This window comes from Elephas maximus, chromosome 3 (genome assembly GCF_024166365.1).
Source record: "Elephas maximus indicus isolate mEleMax1 chromosome 3, mEleMax1 primary haplotype, whole genome shotgun sequence".
Taxonomy (NCBI): Eukaryota; Metazoa; Chordata; class Mammalia; order Proboscidea; family Elephantidae; genus Elephas; species Elephas maximus.
This window is the reverse complement of record NC_064821.1, coordinates 87081536-87097727: the sequence shown is the minus strand read 5'-3', so window position 1 is coordinate 87097727 and position 16192 is coordinate 87081536. Positions and strand designations below refer to the sequence as shown.

At 43.5% G+C, this 16192-nt stretch overlaps 1 protein-coding gene and 1 non-coding gene across 11 annotated transcripts in view; one reads left to right on the top strand and one right to left on the bottom strand.

The window, feature by feature from the left end:
• Positions 1-1564: 1564 nt before the first annotated feature.
• Positions 1565-16192, bottom strand: part of ARMH1 (armadillo like helical domain containing 1) — an 89141-nt gene continuing 74513 nt past the window's right edge. For 4 of the 10 annotated variants that reach the window (XM_049879084.1, XM_049879083.1, XM_049879085.1 and 1 more), the window contains 4 exons: positions 14550-14829; positions 14278-14407; positions 13762-14198; positions 11041-13687 (listed from right to left, as the gene is read on the bottom strand). In XM_049879084.1, coding sequence (XP_049735041.1) covers positions 13627-13687; positions 13762-14198; positions 14278-14407; positions 14550-14829 — 908 coding nt within the window. In that variant the 3' untranslated portion in view covers positions 11041-13626. Of the gene's footprint in view, positions 3314-11040; positions 13688-13761; positions 14199-14277; positions 14408-14549; positions 14830-16192 lie in introns of those variants that run through there. The other 6 variants (XM_049879092.1, XM_049879093.1, XM_049879090.1 and 3 more) reach the window with 6 other exon arrangements.
• LOC126074215 (U5 spliceosomal RNA) lies at positions 9737-9852 on the top strand. The gene has a single exon (XR_007517013.1). It is a non-coding gene; the product is annotated as a U5 spliceosomal RNA (small nuclear RNA).

Genomic DNA, 16192 nt, shown 5'->3' with positions numbered 1-16192 from the left:
CACTTTAGATAAAGGGACCAGATTAATATTTGAAGTGATATTTAACCTGAGTCTGGAGAACAAGAAGGAGCCAGCAGTGGCAAGAGGGAGGGCAGGGAGGTGGAAAGCCTTACAGACTATGTTCTGAGAACAGTATGTGCAAAGGCCCTGAGGCAAGAACTCAGAAAAAAAACTCTTATTTAAAAAACTGAAAGCCAGTGTGGCTGGAAGCCTTGGTGAGGAGGAGAGTAGCATGAAATGACTTGCTTGCTTGAAATTTTCTATTAAGAAACAACAACTAAGAAAAAGAAGTGTAGGGAGGTTGAGAATTTGAGAAACTAAGGTAAAAACAAATCCATGGAGAGACAAGGTGGTTGGGGACCAGCTGTGGGGAGAATGTGACTCCAGAGTGGAAGAGTCCGGCACCTTGAGATGGGAGTGAGGCTAAGGCCGAATGAGACCTTTTGGTTTTGCTCACCTCTGGCCAAGACCCTGGGTGGATTGTTGCCTGTGCCATTGCCACTGTGAGGCAGAAAACCAGTAGCACCATCCCAGTACTCAAGCCTAGCTAGGTTGCACCAAATCAGTGGACACTAAATATTGTCCCCCCACCCTTCATATCTTAGTAGGTCTAGGCTTTAGCCCTTTCCCATCCCCATTACTGGCCAAGTTCACTGACATCTCCAAGGTAATACAAAGCCAAAGGGGAATACATCTGCAATAAGAGAAAAACAACAGAGAAATTTATATTTGATGAAGCAGAATTAATAGACCTGACAAATCTAAAATAAAACATAAATATCCTCAGAAGGTAAGGGAGGATATTGTTAACATAAGGCAGGAACAAGCAGGTAATCATTGGGAAATACTGGGTTTGACAGATTTAATAGTTGAAATTCATACATGGATTGATTAGCAGAATGGTTACAGCCAAAATGAAATGGTGAGCAGTAAGATCAGGGTGAGGATTCATCCAAAAGGCATCAGGAAGGGAATAAAGAAAACAAGGAAGATTGGAAACAAATAAGCCAATTGTTCGTGACACAGTGTTGGTGGCTAATTCAAAAGCCATTCCCAACCCCCTTTTTTCTTAACACATCTCCACATCAGAACTGAAAAAGCTAAATACTTGCTTTCCCGGACTCCCATGCAATTAGAGCCGGCCATGTGATATAGTTCCAGCCAATGACATGTAAGAAGGGTTGTTCTGGGGGTTTCTGGGCAGGATGTGTTGTTTTTTAATAGACTTTGAGGAAGCTTAGTTTGTACCATCTCTTCCCCTTTTTGTTTGCCATAAACATGGATGCATATCTGGAGTTGTGACAGCCACCTTGGGATCATGAACTAGGTGATAGTCGTTGGGTCAGAAGACCAACTCAATTAGGACACTCAAGTAGAAAGGCAGAAGAAACCAAGAGGGCTCTTGATGGTTGAATAGTTGAACCTATGTCATGTGACATGTGAATTCAAAACAAAATGATGCAAAACAAGTTTCTTTAAGCAAACTTTATTCAAATTTTCTCTTACTTGCAGCTGTAAACATTCCTGATACTTCGTTAATTCAGTATATTGGGAAGAGCTACAAAGTTGAGATTCATAGAAATAAAATAAAAAAAAAGGGGCAGAAATAGTGAAAAAGGGATCTAAAAAGAATTCTAAAGAGCTAGCTGTTTGAAAGGAGCCTTGCTAGTGCAATGGTTAAGCACTTGGCTGCTAACAGAAAGGTCTGTGGTTTGCACTCGACTGTTAACCTAAAGGTTGGGGGTTCAAACCCACCAGCGGCTTTGTGGGAGACAAAACCTGGTGATCTGCTCCCATAAAGATTACACTATTGTTAAGTGCCGTGGAGTCGGTTCCCACTCGTAGTGATCCTATGTACAACAGAGAGAAACACTGCCAGGTCCTGCACCATCTGCAGAGTTGTTGTCATGCATGAGCCCATTGTTGCAGCCACTGTGTCAATCCATCTTGTTGGGGGTCTGCCTCTTTTTTGCTGACCCTCTACTTTATCAAGCATGATGTTCTCCAGGGACTGATCCCTTCTTATAACATGAATTTTTGCCATCCTTGTTTCTAAGGAGCATTCTGGCTGTACTTCTTCCAAGACAGATTTGTTTGTTTTTCTGGCAGTCCGTGGTCTGTTCAATATTCTTCACCAATGCTGTAATTCAAAGGCATCAATTCTTCTGCCTTCTTTATTCATTGTCCAGATTGCACGTGCATATGGAGCGACTAAAAACACCATGCCTTGGTTCAGGTGCACCTTAGTCCCCAAGGTGACATCTTTGCTTTATCACACTTCAAAGAGGTCTTTTGCAGCAGATTTGCCCAATGCAGTGCATCATTTGATTTCTTAACTTCTGCTTCCATGGGTGTTGATTGTGGATCCAAGTAAAATGAAATCCTTGACAAATTCAATATTTTCTCCGTTTATCATGATATTGCTTATTGGCCCAGTTGTGAGGATTTTTGTTTTCTTTATGTTGAGGTGTAATCCATACTGAAGGCTGTGGTCTTTGATCAAGTCCTCTACAGTTTCAAGGTTGCATTATTTGCATATGACAGGTTGTTAATGAGCCTTCCATCAAACCTGGTGCCTCGTTGTTCTTCATATAGTCCAGTTTCTCAGATTTGCTCAGCACACAGATTGAATAGGTATGGTGAAAGGATACAACCCTGATGCACATCTTTCCTTATATTAAACCACACAGTATCCCCTTGTTCTGTTTGAAAGACTGCCTCTTGATCTATGTACAGGTTCCTCATGAGCACAATTAAGTATTCTGGAATTGCCATTCTTCCTAATGTTATCCATACTTTGTTATGATCCACACTGTCGAATGCCTTAGCATAGCCGATAAAACAAAGGTAAACATCTTTCTGGTATTCTCTGCTTTCAGCCAAGATCCATCTGACATCAGCAATGATACCCCTCGTTCCACATCCTTTTCTGAATCTGGCTTGAATTTTTGGCAGTTCCCTGTTGATGTACTGCTGCAACCACTTTTGAATCATCTTCAACAAAATTTTACTTTAGTGTGATATTAATGATATTGTTCAATAATTTCCATATTCAGTTGGATCACCTTTCTTTGAGCACAAAGGTGGATCTTTTCCAGTTGGTTGGCCGGCTAGCTTTCTCCCAAATTTCTTGGCATAGATGAGTGAGTGTTTCCAGCGCTGCGTAAATCTGTTGAAGTATCTCAAGTGGTATTCCATCAATTCCTGGAGCCTTGTTTTCCGCCAGTGCCTTCAGTGCAGCTTAGACTTCTTCCTTCAGTGCAGCTTAGACTTCTTCCTTCAGTACCATTGGTTCTTGATCATATGCTGCCTCCTGAAATGGTTGAACATCAATCAGTTCTTTTTGGTACAGCTTCTCTGTGTATTCCTTCCATTACATACAGCTTGGGAAACCCTACGGGGGCAGTTCTACTCTATCGTAGAGGGTCAGTATGAGTCAGAATTGACTGGACGGCACACAACTGTTTGAATTTTAACAGTTGTTAAAATTTTAAATCTAATAAGCTAGATAAATGTGGCAAGAGTGATAAAAAATATGCAAATGAACAAAGTACAGAATGAAAAGAGATAAGTACAAATAGACTATAAATATAAAAAAAGAATGCACAGTTTTACACCAATAAATTTGAAAGCCTAGACAAAATGAATAAACAGAGACTGGATAAATAGTCCTTCACCACCTTTTTCCACTGCTTGAATTATGGCTACTTATTTATGTCCTTCTTGGTACAGGAATGATTACCCCTCAATTGTACACTCTGATGACCATGACTCAGTCTTATTTGCCTTCCTTTTTTTCATTCTTTTCTATTTTTTTAGTAGCAGATCTGCTTATCTGTCTACCTACCTAAGGTATTTCTGGAATATCCCAGGTGTAATCACGATTCTCATTTCATGACATATTATTAGTGGTCTGTGTAAGGCTCCTCTCTTGCATTACTTCTTTGTCCACTTGTCTATCGTTCATTGTTTCAGTCTCTTTTATTCTCATATCCCTCTCTCATTTCCCTTCCTCTCTCCATGAGGCACCCATTCTACTGTTTAATATATATCTTTTTGTTGTTATGTTGCTGCAGAATGGGTATTGACCACATGCCTTGTGTGAGTGTGGATGCATTTTAAAATTTATGCTAATATATATCTCACGTTTTCACTAAACATGTTTCAAAAATTGAATTATGTCCCCCTAAAATTTTTTTTTTTTTTTTAAATTTGTGTCAACTTGGTTAGGCCATGATTCCCAGTGTTGTGTGGTTGTCCTCCATTTTGTGATTGTAATTTTATGCTAAAGAGGATTAGGGTGGGATTGTAACACCACCCTTACTTAGGGCACCTCCCTGATCCAATGTAAAGGGAGCTTCCCTGAGTGTGGCCTGCACCATATTTTATCTCTCAAGAAATGAAAGGGAAGCAAGCAGAGAGTTGGGGACCTCATACCACCAAGAAAGCAGCACCAAGAGCAGAGCACTGTCCTTTGGACATGGTCCCTGTGCCTGAGAAGTTCCTCGACCAGGGGAAGATTGAGGACAAGGGCCTTTCTCCAGAGCCAACAGAGAGAGAGAGCCTTCCCCTGGAGCCGACGCCCTGAATTAGGGCTTGTAACCTACTAGACTGTGAGAAAATAAATTTCTCTTTGTTAAAGCCATCCACTTGTGTTATTTCTGTTACGGTGGCACTAGATGACTAAGACAACATGTTTTCAATGCAATGTGACATCTAACACATTATTTCTAACTGCTGCATAATACTACATCTTACCCACCACTGCTTCCAGTGATGGACATCTAGGTTGCATCCAACTTCCTGCAATCACAAAGGATGCTGCAAATAATGTTCAAAAAAATAAAATTAGGTCCCTACTTCACATCATTTTAAAAAAATTAGGTGATTAGGAACTCGATTGTAAGAACCAGAACTTTAAAACTTTTAGAAGAAAATATGAGTCTGTTGTTAGTTGCCGTCTGACACATGGTGACCCCACGTTACCCAGTAGAACTGCTCTATAGGGTTTTCTTGGCTGTAATCTTAACAGAAGCAGATCCCCAGGCCTCTTCTTCACCAGTACCTCCGGGTGGGTTTGAACCCCCAACCTTTAGGTTAACAGTCAAGTGCAAACCATTCATGCCACCTAGTGACCTTGTTATAACACTAAAAACTAACCAAACAAAAAACCCTTTGCCACTGAGTCGATTCCAACTCATAGAGACCCTACAGGATAGAGTAGAACTGCCTTACAGTGTTTTCAAGGCTGTAGTCTTTTTTCTGAACATTTTATTGTGGTTTAGGTGAAACAGCAAATTAGTTTCTCTGTCAACAGTTTATACACAGCTTGCTTCGTGACATTGGTTACAAATTCTTAAATGTGTCAGCACTCTCCCCACTTCCTCTCTGGGTTCCCCATGTCCATTCGCCCAGCTTTCCTACCCTACCTTCCTTTTGAACTTTGCTTTTGGGCAGATGCTGCCCTTTAGGTCTCTTATAGTTGATTGTTCTGAGATGTACAGACCTCACTGGTGCTATTGTTCGTTTTATAGGCCTGTCTATTGTATGGCTCTAATGTGATCTCTGGGAGTGATTTCAGTTTGAAGGGTGTCTGTGGGCCATAGTCCCAGGGATTCCACCAGTCTCTGTCAGACCAGTAAGTCTGGTCTGGTCTTATTTATGAGTTTGAATTTTGTTCTACACTTCTCTCCCACTCTGCTCATGACCTACTACAGTGGTCCCTGTCTGAGAGGTCAGTAGTGGTAGCCAGGCACCATCTAGTTCTTCTGGCCTCAGGCTAGTGGTGGCCATGGTTAATGTGGTCCAAGTGCTGTAATCTTTATGGAAGCACACTGCCACATCTTTCTCCTGAAGGGCAGCTGGTGGGTTGGAACTGCCAACCTTTCGGTTAGCAGCTGAGCACTTAACCATAGCACCACCAGGATTCCTGTTATAACCTTAGCCAAAAAACCAAACCTGTTGCCATCGAGTCAATTCTGACTTATAGCGACCCTATAGGACAGAGTAAAACTGCCCCATAGGGTTTCTGAGGAGTGGCTGGTGGATTGGAATTGCCGACCTGTTGTTTAGCAGCCGTAGCTCTTAACCACTATGACACCAAGGCTCCTGTTATAACGTTAGGATAGGGAAATTTTTTACATCTAGAAAACAAACTATAAAGTGAAAACTGATGGATTAAGTACATTAAAATTTAAAACTTCCGTATGATAAACGAAAACAACTGACAGTATGAGAAACATATAACTGTCAAAGGTTTAATTTCAAGAGTTAAAGTGTAAGAACTATAAACAAAAGAACAACAATTTTTAAACAGGCAAAAGATCTGAATAGGATGTTTTTAGAACAGCAAACTGGAATTGCTAATAAACATGAAAAGATGCTCATGTGTATAAATCTATCTTTAAAAAGATTTCTTGTGACCATAAGTCTCTGAGTGTTAAGACATACTTTCTGGATTTAATTATTACTGCAATTATTTTTGTACATGGTTGATCAAAATAACAAAAGAATTTTCAACCTAAAACATAAAAACTTATTGGAAATGCATCTATCAATGAGCTAGACAAACTGTTTTATTTTTCAATTGGCTCATGTAGAATGAGACAGAGTTATTCCTATTTTTTGTTTTTATGAATGAAAGATCTGAGAAAACTGTTCATGTAAATATATGGGAACTGTGAAGAGTTTTTTTTTTTTTTATAGCAATGTCACTATATCATCGCTTTGTTTAGCATGTCAGAGGTTTTTACGTCCCAGGCACTGTGGTGTACTCAACCAATGGAATATAATACAGCAGATAAAATGGATGAACTGGAACTAGATCTACAGACATCAGTAGAAATAAATCTTGAAAACATAAATGTTGAATGAAAAAAACAAGTTGTGGAAGTATGGATAAGGTATGATATTTCACCAGTAACCAGTTGCAATCAAGTAGATATCAACTCATAGCAATCCCATGTGCTTCACAGGGTTTCCAATGGCTGTGATCTTTCTGAAGTAGATTGCCAGGCCTTTCTTCCAAGGTGCCTCTGGGTTGATTTGAACCACCAACCTTTTGGTTAGTAGCCAAGTGCTTAACCGTTTATGCCACCTAGGGACTTCATAATATTATTTAACAGAAATTTTAAAAACACAGGACCAATGTTTGTGGATGGAGGACACACTTCAGAACAGTGGTCATCCAGTCATCCCGTCATCCAGAAAACACAAGCACACAAATGAGATGCGGGAGGAGGAGACAAAGGCAGTCTTACAAAGATGGTTTTATTTATTTTTAAAACAGGTAAGGGAAAATAGCTTTTGTTTTCTTAATGAAATATTCTGAAGCCATTAGCTGAGAGTGTGAGAGGTACAGGAGGGTTTCAGTCAGAGAAGGTATAAAACACAGGGAGTGGAGTCAACCAGAGACGTATCAAGTGCACACTACTGAGGCCCTCATCAGAGGTTTGGCTCAGTTGTCTGATTTTCCCGAGTTTAGCTGCCACAGAGCAGACGCTCAAAAGGCAGAGGGTTGGGGGTTTGCCAGGTAAAGAAGAGGGAGTGAAAGAAAGGCAAGAGAGGGAGGGACTGCAGGAAGGGGAATGATACAATGGAGGAAAGACTCCAAAATGATCATCACTGTGGTGGAGTTATTACCTGCGCACACATTCTCCTTCTGTCACCATGGGATCAGGTCCTCCCTCTTACCTAAAATAGGCCACTATCTGTCCCCCTCCCTGCCTCCCACCTCCCCAACCCTGATCTATTATTTATTTCCTTTCTCCCTCCCTTAAGGCTCCTTCTGATCAGTTTAAACACGATTCAACATTCTCTTAATATTAATGAAAGAAAAAAAGAAAAGGTCACCTTTAATCCCAGGTCTTTCTAGCTAGAGTTTTTTTTTTAATCTTTCAGCCAAACTTCTCTTTGTAGGAGTTGCCTACACTGTCTTGCCTCCATTCTCCGTTTCCCCCTCACTCACTCATTGGCTCCCTGCTGTTGGGCTTCCATCACTTCTCACTCCTTGGAAACAGCTCTGGCCAAGGTCACCAGTGACTTCCCTGTTAAAACCAGTGGACTTTGCAGTACCCAATTTACTTGACCTTTCATTGATACGTGACACAACTGAACACTCGCTTCTTGAAACTTCTGTCCTTGGCTTCTGTGCTGTCTGGCTTTCATCCTGCGTCCCTGGCATCTCCTTCCTAATTTTCTTCACATGCTATCCTGCTCCCCTCGTTTATAAACTAGGGACCTATCCTAGACTTTTTTCTCTCTCACTTTACAGGCTTTCCCTGTGCAACCCAGGCCATCCTCTCGTCCAGGCCAACATTTATTTCCATCTGGCTTTACTGCTCCCCTTCCTAAGTTTTTTTTTTTTTTTTTTTCCCTAAGTTATCTCCCAATCATCTCGCTCTCCACAATTTCTATACTTTAGCCAGAGTGGTAGTCCAACAGTGGTTCTCAACATAGCCTGCATCAGAGTCACTTGGAGGACTTGCTAAAACTCAGACTGCTGGATCCCACCACTCATTCAGTAGACCCTGGAGCAGGGCCCAAGAATTCTCATTTCTAACAAGTACGCAGGCAATGAGGGTATTAGTGGTTCAGTGGTAGAATCCTCTCCCTCCATGCAGAAGACCCGGATTCAATTTCCGGCAAGTGTACCCCATGTACAGCCACTACCTGTTTTTCACTGGAGGCTTGCGTGTTGCTATGGTACTGACCAGGTTTCAGCGTAGCTTCCAGGACTAAGGCAGACTAGGAAGAAAGGCCTGGTGATCTACTTCCAAAAATCAGCCAATGAAAACCCTACGGATCACAATGGTCCTATCTGCAGCTGATCATGGGAATAGCACAGGACCAGGCAGTGTTTTGTTCTGTTGTGCATGGTCACTATGAGTCTGGGGCCTACTTGATGGCAGCTAACAACAAACAAGGGGACATTGATGCTGCTTTGAAACACTAATCTGATCATATTATTCTGGCTTATCCCCATGCCCTCAAGGTAAGTCCAAGCTCTTAACTAAGCACTGAAGTCACATCAAGATTTAGTCCCTGCCGCCTTTTAGCCACTTGCCCTCTCTCCACTCCGGCTCACACTGCTATGGCGCCTCTCTGACTAGAATGCCCTCACCATCCTAAGTTCAACGTTCCCACTGAGTTCTATGGATCCTTTAATACTTGGCCCATGTGTCAGCAAACATTGCTATCAGTGCTCATCACACATACCTGTCTCCTAGGGTGCAGCACAAGCTTTGACACAGGGTCATAGGGTTAGATACATTTTTGTTAAATGAACAAATGAAGATAATTATTTTGTATTATTATTATTATTTTTAATTCAAACGAAAATTTTACTTGAAGCACCAATTACAAAACAGACTTTTCCTGGTTGGATCCAGCAAATCCATTATCCCTGTTAAGTCTAGCCTCCGCTCTGCCCCCTGGTGGTAGCCCCAGACCTAGCATGAAAACTAGTGAACTATTTGAGGTATTTCCGGAGGCCGCAGGGTAGTGACTCAGTGACTCATTTGCATACCCACAATACATTGCACACAGAACAATTTCCAACTTTAAAATTACTTGTGTCTCCTTTTTCCTTCGGCCTTTTTTTCTACCCGAAATGAAACTGCTCTTACAGAGTTGTCTGAGATAAAGGCAGAAGTCACAAACTGTTTTGAGTATGTTGTTACCATTGCTGTTCTAGGAGTTACAGTTACTCGGCCACTGTGTGCTGCCAATGTCAGGTATACTCTGGTTTCTCTTCAGATCGTATAAATCTTTCGCCTTTTACTAAAGATTTCCGTGGAGAGGAACAACTCTGAGTCGATAACCAATTTTTTGAGGCCTTGCCTTTGCAAGGCTTTATGATGTGTTCAAAAATAAGTCGCAGTTCTTATGTTTGTCATTTGGGATAGTAGATTCGTTAATTCTTTTTCTTTTAAAACTTAAACTTTTTTTTTTTTGATGTTTGTGGTTTTTACTTTGGGAAGTTGGCTTTTTTTAGTTTTGTGTATTTTCAGTTATGTGATTTTTTGCGCTATACTAACCATAACCAGTGCACTGTAACTGGTTTTAGTATATTTACACTTTTTCTTCATGAGGTAAGCTTTAGTAGTAGGTCGGTAGTTCAAAACAGAATTTGAGAAAGGCCTTTGATGGTGGGAGTAACAAGTTTGCTAAAACTCAAGATGGAATGAATTTTCTGACCTGTTACCTACGGTAAGCTACCTTTACAAAAGCATGACAGAATTAGTGCCAAAAAAAGAAACCCATTGCTGCGGAGTCCATTCTGATTCATAGCAACCCTGTAAGACAGAGAACTGCCCCATAGACTTTCCAAAGAGCACCTGGTGGATTCGAACTGGCGATCTTTTGGTTAGCAACTGTAACACTTAACCACTACACCACCAGGGTTTCCTACTTAGTTCCATAACTTGTTAAAATCACTGGAAGACATAGGTTGATGGAGTATCCTGAGATAGCAAGGCAAGGTACAAGTTTTACCTATTTTCTCTATTTAACCAAAGTAAAATAGTAAGTTCTGGGCTGATTACATAAAGACTGCAAATGCCCGGTGTATCTGCGATTTCAAATTTTTGTGTGGATCAAGACAAGTAATTGTTATAAATTTGAACCTTAAAAATAAACGTATACTAAACCACAACCAAGTGCAATACACACAAACCTTAGCTGGATTTTAAATTTAGAAAAAAGAAACAAAAACAAAAAACGCATAAAGTATGTTTTTGGGATGATTAGGGAAATGTGAACATGTACTCTATTTTAGATATTATTGAATTAATGTGTTTTCTTGTTGCTACTGTAACAAATTACACAAATTTAGTGTCTTAAAACAACACATTTATTTTTACAGTTCTGGAGGTCAGAGGTCTAAAATTAGGGTGTCAGGAGGACTGCATTCCTTATAGAGGCTTTAGGGGAGGATCCACTTCCTTGCCTTTTTCAGCTTTCAGAAGCAGCCTACATTCCTTGGCTTGTGGTCCCTTCTCAAGTCATTCTAACCTCTTGCTTCCATTGTCAAAAGTAATGTGAAGTATTTATCAGTGAAATGTCACAGTATCTGAAACGTTCAAATAGCTCAACAAACACACACACAGAGATTAAAGCAAATGTGTCAAAGGGTATACAGATAAATAGAAATTCACTGTATCATTCTTTCAACTTTTCTACATCTTTGAACTTTTTAAAATAAAAAGTTGGGGAAAAATATATATTAATAAATTCCATGTATATCTGTTTTAGATATTTGTATTCTACTTAAGATTTCATTGCAAAAGTTTCCATTGTTTTTACGAAACTATGATCATCTTAGACCAGTGGTTCCCAAGTTTTTGGATTTTCCAACTAATCAAAATTCAAAAATTGAAAAAAAGTCCTAGTGTATTGCCCATTTTTTACCACCATTATACAAAAGAAAGGACATTTCAGGACTGAAAAAGCAACAATGACTGATCTCAAACTAAAAGACGCTTCTTTAAAATATGAAATCCATTTAACTTTATGAAAAATATAATTATATTTTGTTAACTTTTCTTTTTTCCCCAGGCCCAAACAGAGGAAGGCTGAGGCTTAAAATCTCAGTTTGGTAAAGACCAGTTGCTTTAGCCCAGCAGCAGATCTGGTGACGCCCCCTCGTGGCAGCTTGTGGAACACTACTGACATCTGACATTTCCTTTGAGGTGGAGGGGACAATTCCCTCAGATAAACTCATTCATTCATTCATGCATGCATGCCACTGTTCTAAGTGTTTAGGGTACATCAGTAACAAAACAAATATCCTTGCTCTAGTGGAACTTTAAGGAGCCCTAGTGGCGCAACAGTTAAGCACTTGGTTACCAACCAAAAGGTTGGCGGTTTGAACCCACCCAGCAGTTCTTCGGGGAAAAAGACCCAGCAATTTGCTCCAGTAAAGATAACAGCCTAGAAAACCTTATGGGGCAGTTCTATTCTGTCACGTGGCACTGATATGAGTCAAAACTGACTTGAGGGCACCTAACAACAGTGGAGCTTACATTCAGGTGGAGAAACAGACAATAAATAAACATAATAAATAAGGTAGTAAATGCTATGGAAAAAACTGAGCAAAGCAAAAGAGATTCGGGGTACAGGGAGTGGCAGGATGGGTTGCTATTTTAAAAATGAGCAACCTTCATTGTGAAGGAGGTTCCTGAGTGGTGCAAATGGTTTGTGATTGGCTGCTAACCAAAGGGCTGCGGATTCAAACCCATCCAGAGGTGCCATGGAAGAAAGGCCTGGTGATCTGCTTCTGTAAAGAGCATAGCCAAGAAAATCCTATGGAGATCAGTTCTACTCTGTGACATGGGGATCGCCAGGAGTCAGAGTCAACTCAACAGCAATGGGTTTGGTTTTTTCATTTCATTGAGGTGACTTGTGTGTGGAGAGTTAAAGGGAGGTGAAGGTGTTAGCTATGCAGATAGATATCTGGGGTGAGAGCTCTAGGCAGAGTGAACCTGAGGCAAGAGCTTGTTTGTCTACTTCAAGAAACAGCCCCAGAGGCCAGTGTGGCTGGAGCAGGGTGAAGGAGAGGGAAAGAAGTAGGAGATGAGCTCAGAGGTCCTGGGAGACCAGCTCACCTAAGGCCTTGGAGGACAATAGTAAGGACTTTAGCTTTTACCCTCAGTGAAATGGAGAGCCACTGCAGGGTTTTAGCAGAGGGATATTATCTAAAGTTTAAAAGGACCTCTCTGGTTGCTGAATTGAAAAGAGAATGGGGGTGGAAAACACAGAGACAATGGTGCCTATCAGCAATGAATGTCGTGCAATAATGGTTGGATTCCGGATGTATGTGGAAGGTAGAGCCAATGGAAAGGATGTGAGCATTAGAGACATCAAGGAGATCTGCACTATTTTATTCTGACAGGAAGGACAGTTGCCATCAGTTCAGACAGGGGAGGTTGTGGGTGCACTGGATCAGGAGGTCAGATATGGACACATGAGGCAGGAATGTTAAGCAGGAAACAGAAATGTGGGAGACAGCATATACATGGTATTTGAAGCTCTGAGACTAGATGAGGTCATCAAGGTGTAAAAGGCTCAAGGACAGGAGGCTCGAGGTCAGAATCTTGCAGAAATCCAACTTGAAGGAGGCTGGGTTGAGATGGAATCGGCAAAAGAGAATGAGAGGAAGCAACCAGAGAGGTAGGGAAAAAAACAAAAACAAAAACAGGCATGTGTGGTGTCTTAGACTTTCTTCTGGGACCAGCAGGGAGCTCAGGTGAGGCCCTCTCCTCAGGCTATGCCCTGGAACCTTCCAGGATGTTGGTGACCCTTCCCTCCTGACCTGCTTTTTTCCTTCGTGAGCAGAGGTACCCCTAGTTCTCATTTGATCTCCCATCTCCCTCCACACACAGAGAACTAGACAGATAACAAGACTGTTTATTGAACTCTTCCCAGCCAGCTCTCCCTCTCCCCAACTGTGGTGCCTAACCCCCAGCCTCCCAGCTAGGGCCAAGTGGAGCACCTTGAGCTTGGCGCAGGCGCCTTCCTACTGCCTGGCTTCCCTGCCTTGGTTTTCTCCGGTTGCCTCATGGGCTCTGTTCCCCCTTTGCTTCCATATTCCTTTTCTGGAAATGTGTGATGTAGGCCAGATGATTCTCATTTGCAGAAGGGCCAAAGTAAAAGCTCATGTTGCTGGAGATGCCAGAGTCGTGTAAGGCTGGAGGCGACAAGGAGAGCGTGAGTCTGGGTGCTACCTGCACCTCCACTCCAGGCCCCCTTGCTCCTACTCACCTTTGGTAACATTGACTTTGTTGGCTGCCAAGATGTCCGCCTGAATGCTGTCCATTTTCGTGTACAAGTCCCCGGCATTGCTCTGAAGACAGGAGAAAGAGCTGGGATGCCAGAACAGTCTGGACTTGGAGCTGGGCTTGGGCAGAAGGATGCTGCAGGCGCCCAACTGACATAAGGGCAGGAAAATGAACAGAAAGAGGCCGAGAAGAGGGGCCCAAGCCAAGACAGGCCCTCCAGCAGCCGGTAACCAGGCCCATTCCGTGTGTGGGTGTATACTGGGGTAGGGGCGGTATAGTGGGGGCGCCATTCTGTCTGAGGTAACTGCTGCTTTGTGGCAGCGGAGGGGAGGAGGCACTTACGATGAAGAGATTGTAAAGCTCCTCCCCCATGCTCCTGCGTACGTGCGTCTCCACCACTGGAAACATCTGCACGAAGTACTGCGGCCGGCGGGAGGGGGCATGACTGCCAGTCCCAGCGCCCGGCACCCGCCCCAAGCACCCACCGCCGCCCGCTCACCTCCAGGGTGAGACTAGCCAGCCGCTGGCTGTTGCTGTGGTCGGTGTTGCCCATAGCGGCCATCAGACTGTGCACCACGCGCAAATGCAGCAGCTCTTCGGCGATGCTTAGGTTGCTGCGTGCCAGGACCCTGGGCCAAGGACTCGGGTTGCGGCAGCGCCTTGGGACTCTCCCGCGCCTGCCCTGCGCACTGCGCCCGGAGCTCTCCCGGGCTCCGCAGGCAGCGCTGAGGCCGGCTTGCTGCATCCACCCACTATTGCCTGTCCGCTTACCCGATGGCCTTGGCGGCCGCGGCCTGCTGCAAAAACACCGGCAGGTGGGCGGTGAGCTGGAGCACCGTGGAGTCTGGGGAGGGAGCGGCCGTGAAGCAGGAAGAACCTCCACTCTCCCGGAAGCCCTGATGCCCAGCCGCCCCCTCGCTTCCCCTACCGTTGAGGATCTTGGGCTGCAGTTTGGAGGTCTCCTTGACGGACGGTATCAGCAGCGCCACAAGGCCCTGGAGCAGAGTCTTGCGCACGTCATAGTTGACCAAGTCCTTGATGAGCTCGATGGCTAGGGAAGGATGAAGTGTTGGAGAACCCACGAGGCCCATCCAGCAGAGGCCCAAACAGAACTCCCCGCCCACACACAGGCTCCCCCTTGCCCTCCCCACCTAGGAAGCAAAGAGCCCTTAAACCAAGTGGCTTCCCTTTAAGCCCAGCCTCTTCATCCACCTTTCCTAGCACCTGTTATTCGCCAGTGCTGGGCAAGGTGTTGTGAGAGTCGGGAAGCAATGCCCTCAATGGAGCTTACGGTTAAAGACGAAAAGGAGGAGGCCTAGGCTCCAGGGCTCACAGAAAAAGCCAAAGGGAAGTAGGGGGGGTTGGACCTGTGAGCCCACTGGTCCAGGAGGCCTGGAGGCTGAAAGGCCCCACGGGGGGCGGGGGGGGGGCGTGGTGCCATTTTCCCCTTGAAAGAGTTCAGAAGGTTTCTTGGAGGGAGGGAGGGGCTGAGTCTTCAAAGGGAGACAAGGATGAGGGAAGACAAAGAGTAAGAGCAAGTGCGTAGGGGTGCATGGCAGGAAATGAGAAAGGGGAGGAAGTAAGGCACGCAGCAGTTGAGAAACTTTTCTTTGTAACAGTTACTGGGCCCCTCTTTGCCTAAGCACCACGCTGAGGAGGGCTTTCCAGGCAGTATCCTATTGAAGCCTCACCATAACCAAATGAGGTTAGCTTTGCAGTAATCCCATGACTGTTATCCCATGTTACATTTGAGGAACTGAGGCACAGAGAAATTAAGCACTTTGCCTAAGGTCTCACAGCTAGGAAGTGGTAGAAGTGAAAGGAGGGAAAGGTTTGGTTAGGAACCAGGAAGGAACTATAATTTATTGAGAGGCATTTCTTGCAGGGCTTTTCTGTGGCTACTTTACAATCATTCATTCATTCTGGCTTTCACTCAGCCTTTCAGCAAACCTGCATTGAATGTCTCTTGTGCCAGGCACTGCACTGGGTGTTGGGAATACAAGGATAAATTCATTCATTCAACCAACTTTCCTTGGGCATGTACAAACAGGCAGTGACAATATGGCGACAAGTGCTATAAGAGCAGTAGAGGGGCTGTGGCAGTGCCTGGGAAGATGGGAGGGGGGTCCGATTATTTATGTAAAGAGGAAAAAGGAGCCATAGAGAAGCAGAACTAGAAGGGACCAGATTGGTAATGATGACATTGCCCAATGGGGTAAATACTCTGAACATATGTGCTTGCTACATGGAAGACAAGACTTAGAGCCATGCTGTCTACCCCCAGGAATAAATGTGGTATTTCTCTATCTCCATTTACTTCTAGGGGAAAATCTGGCTCGCCTGACTAGCTCATTTGCATACCAGAATGCAATGTAGACACATGAGCACTATTACCAGTATTATCTGTTTGAATA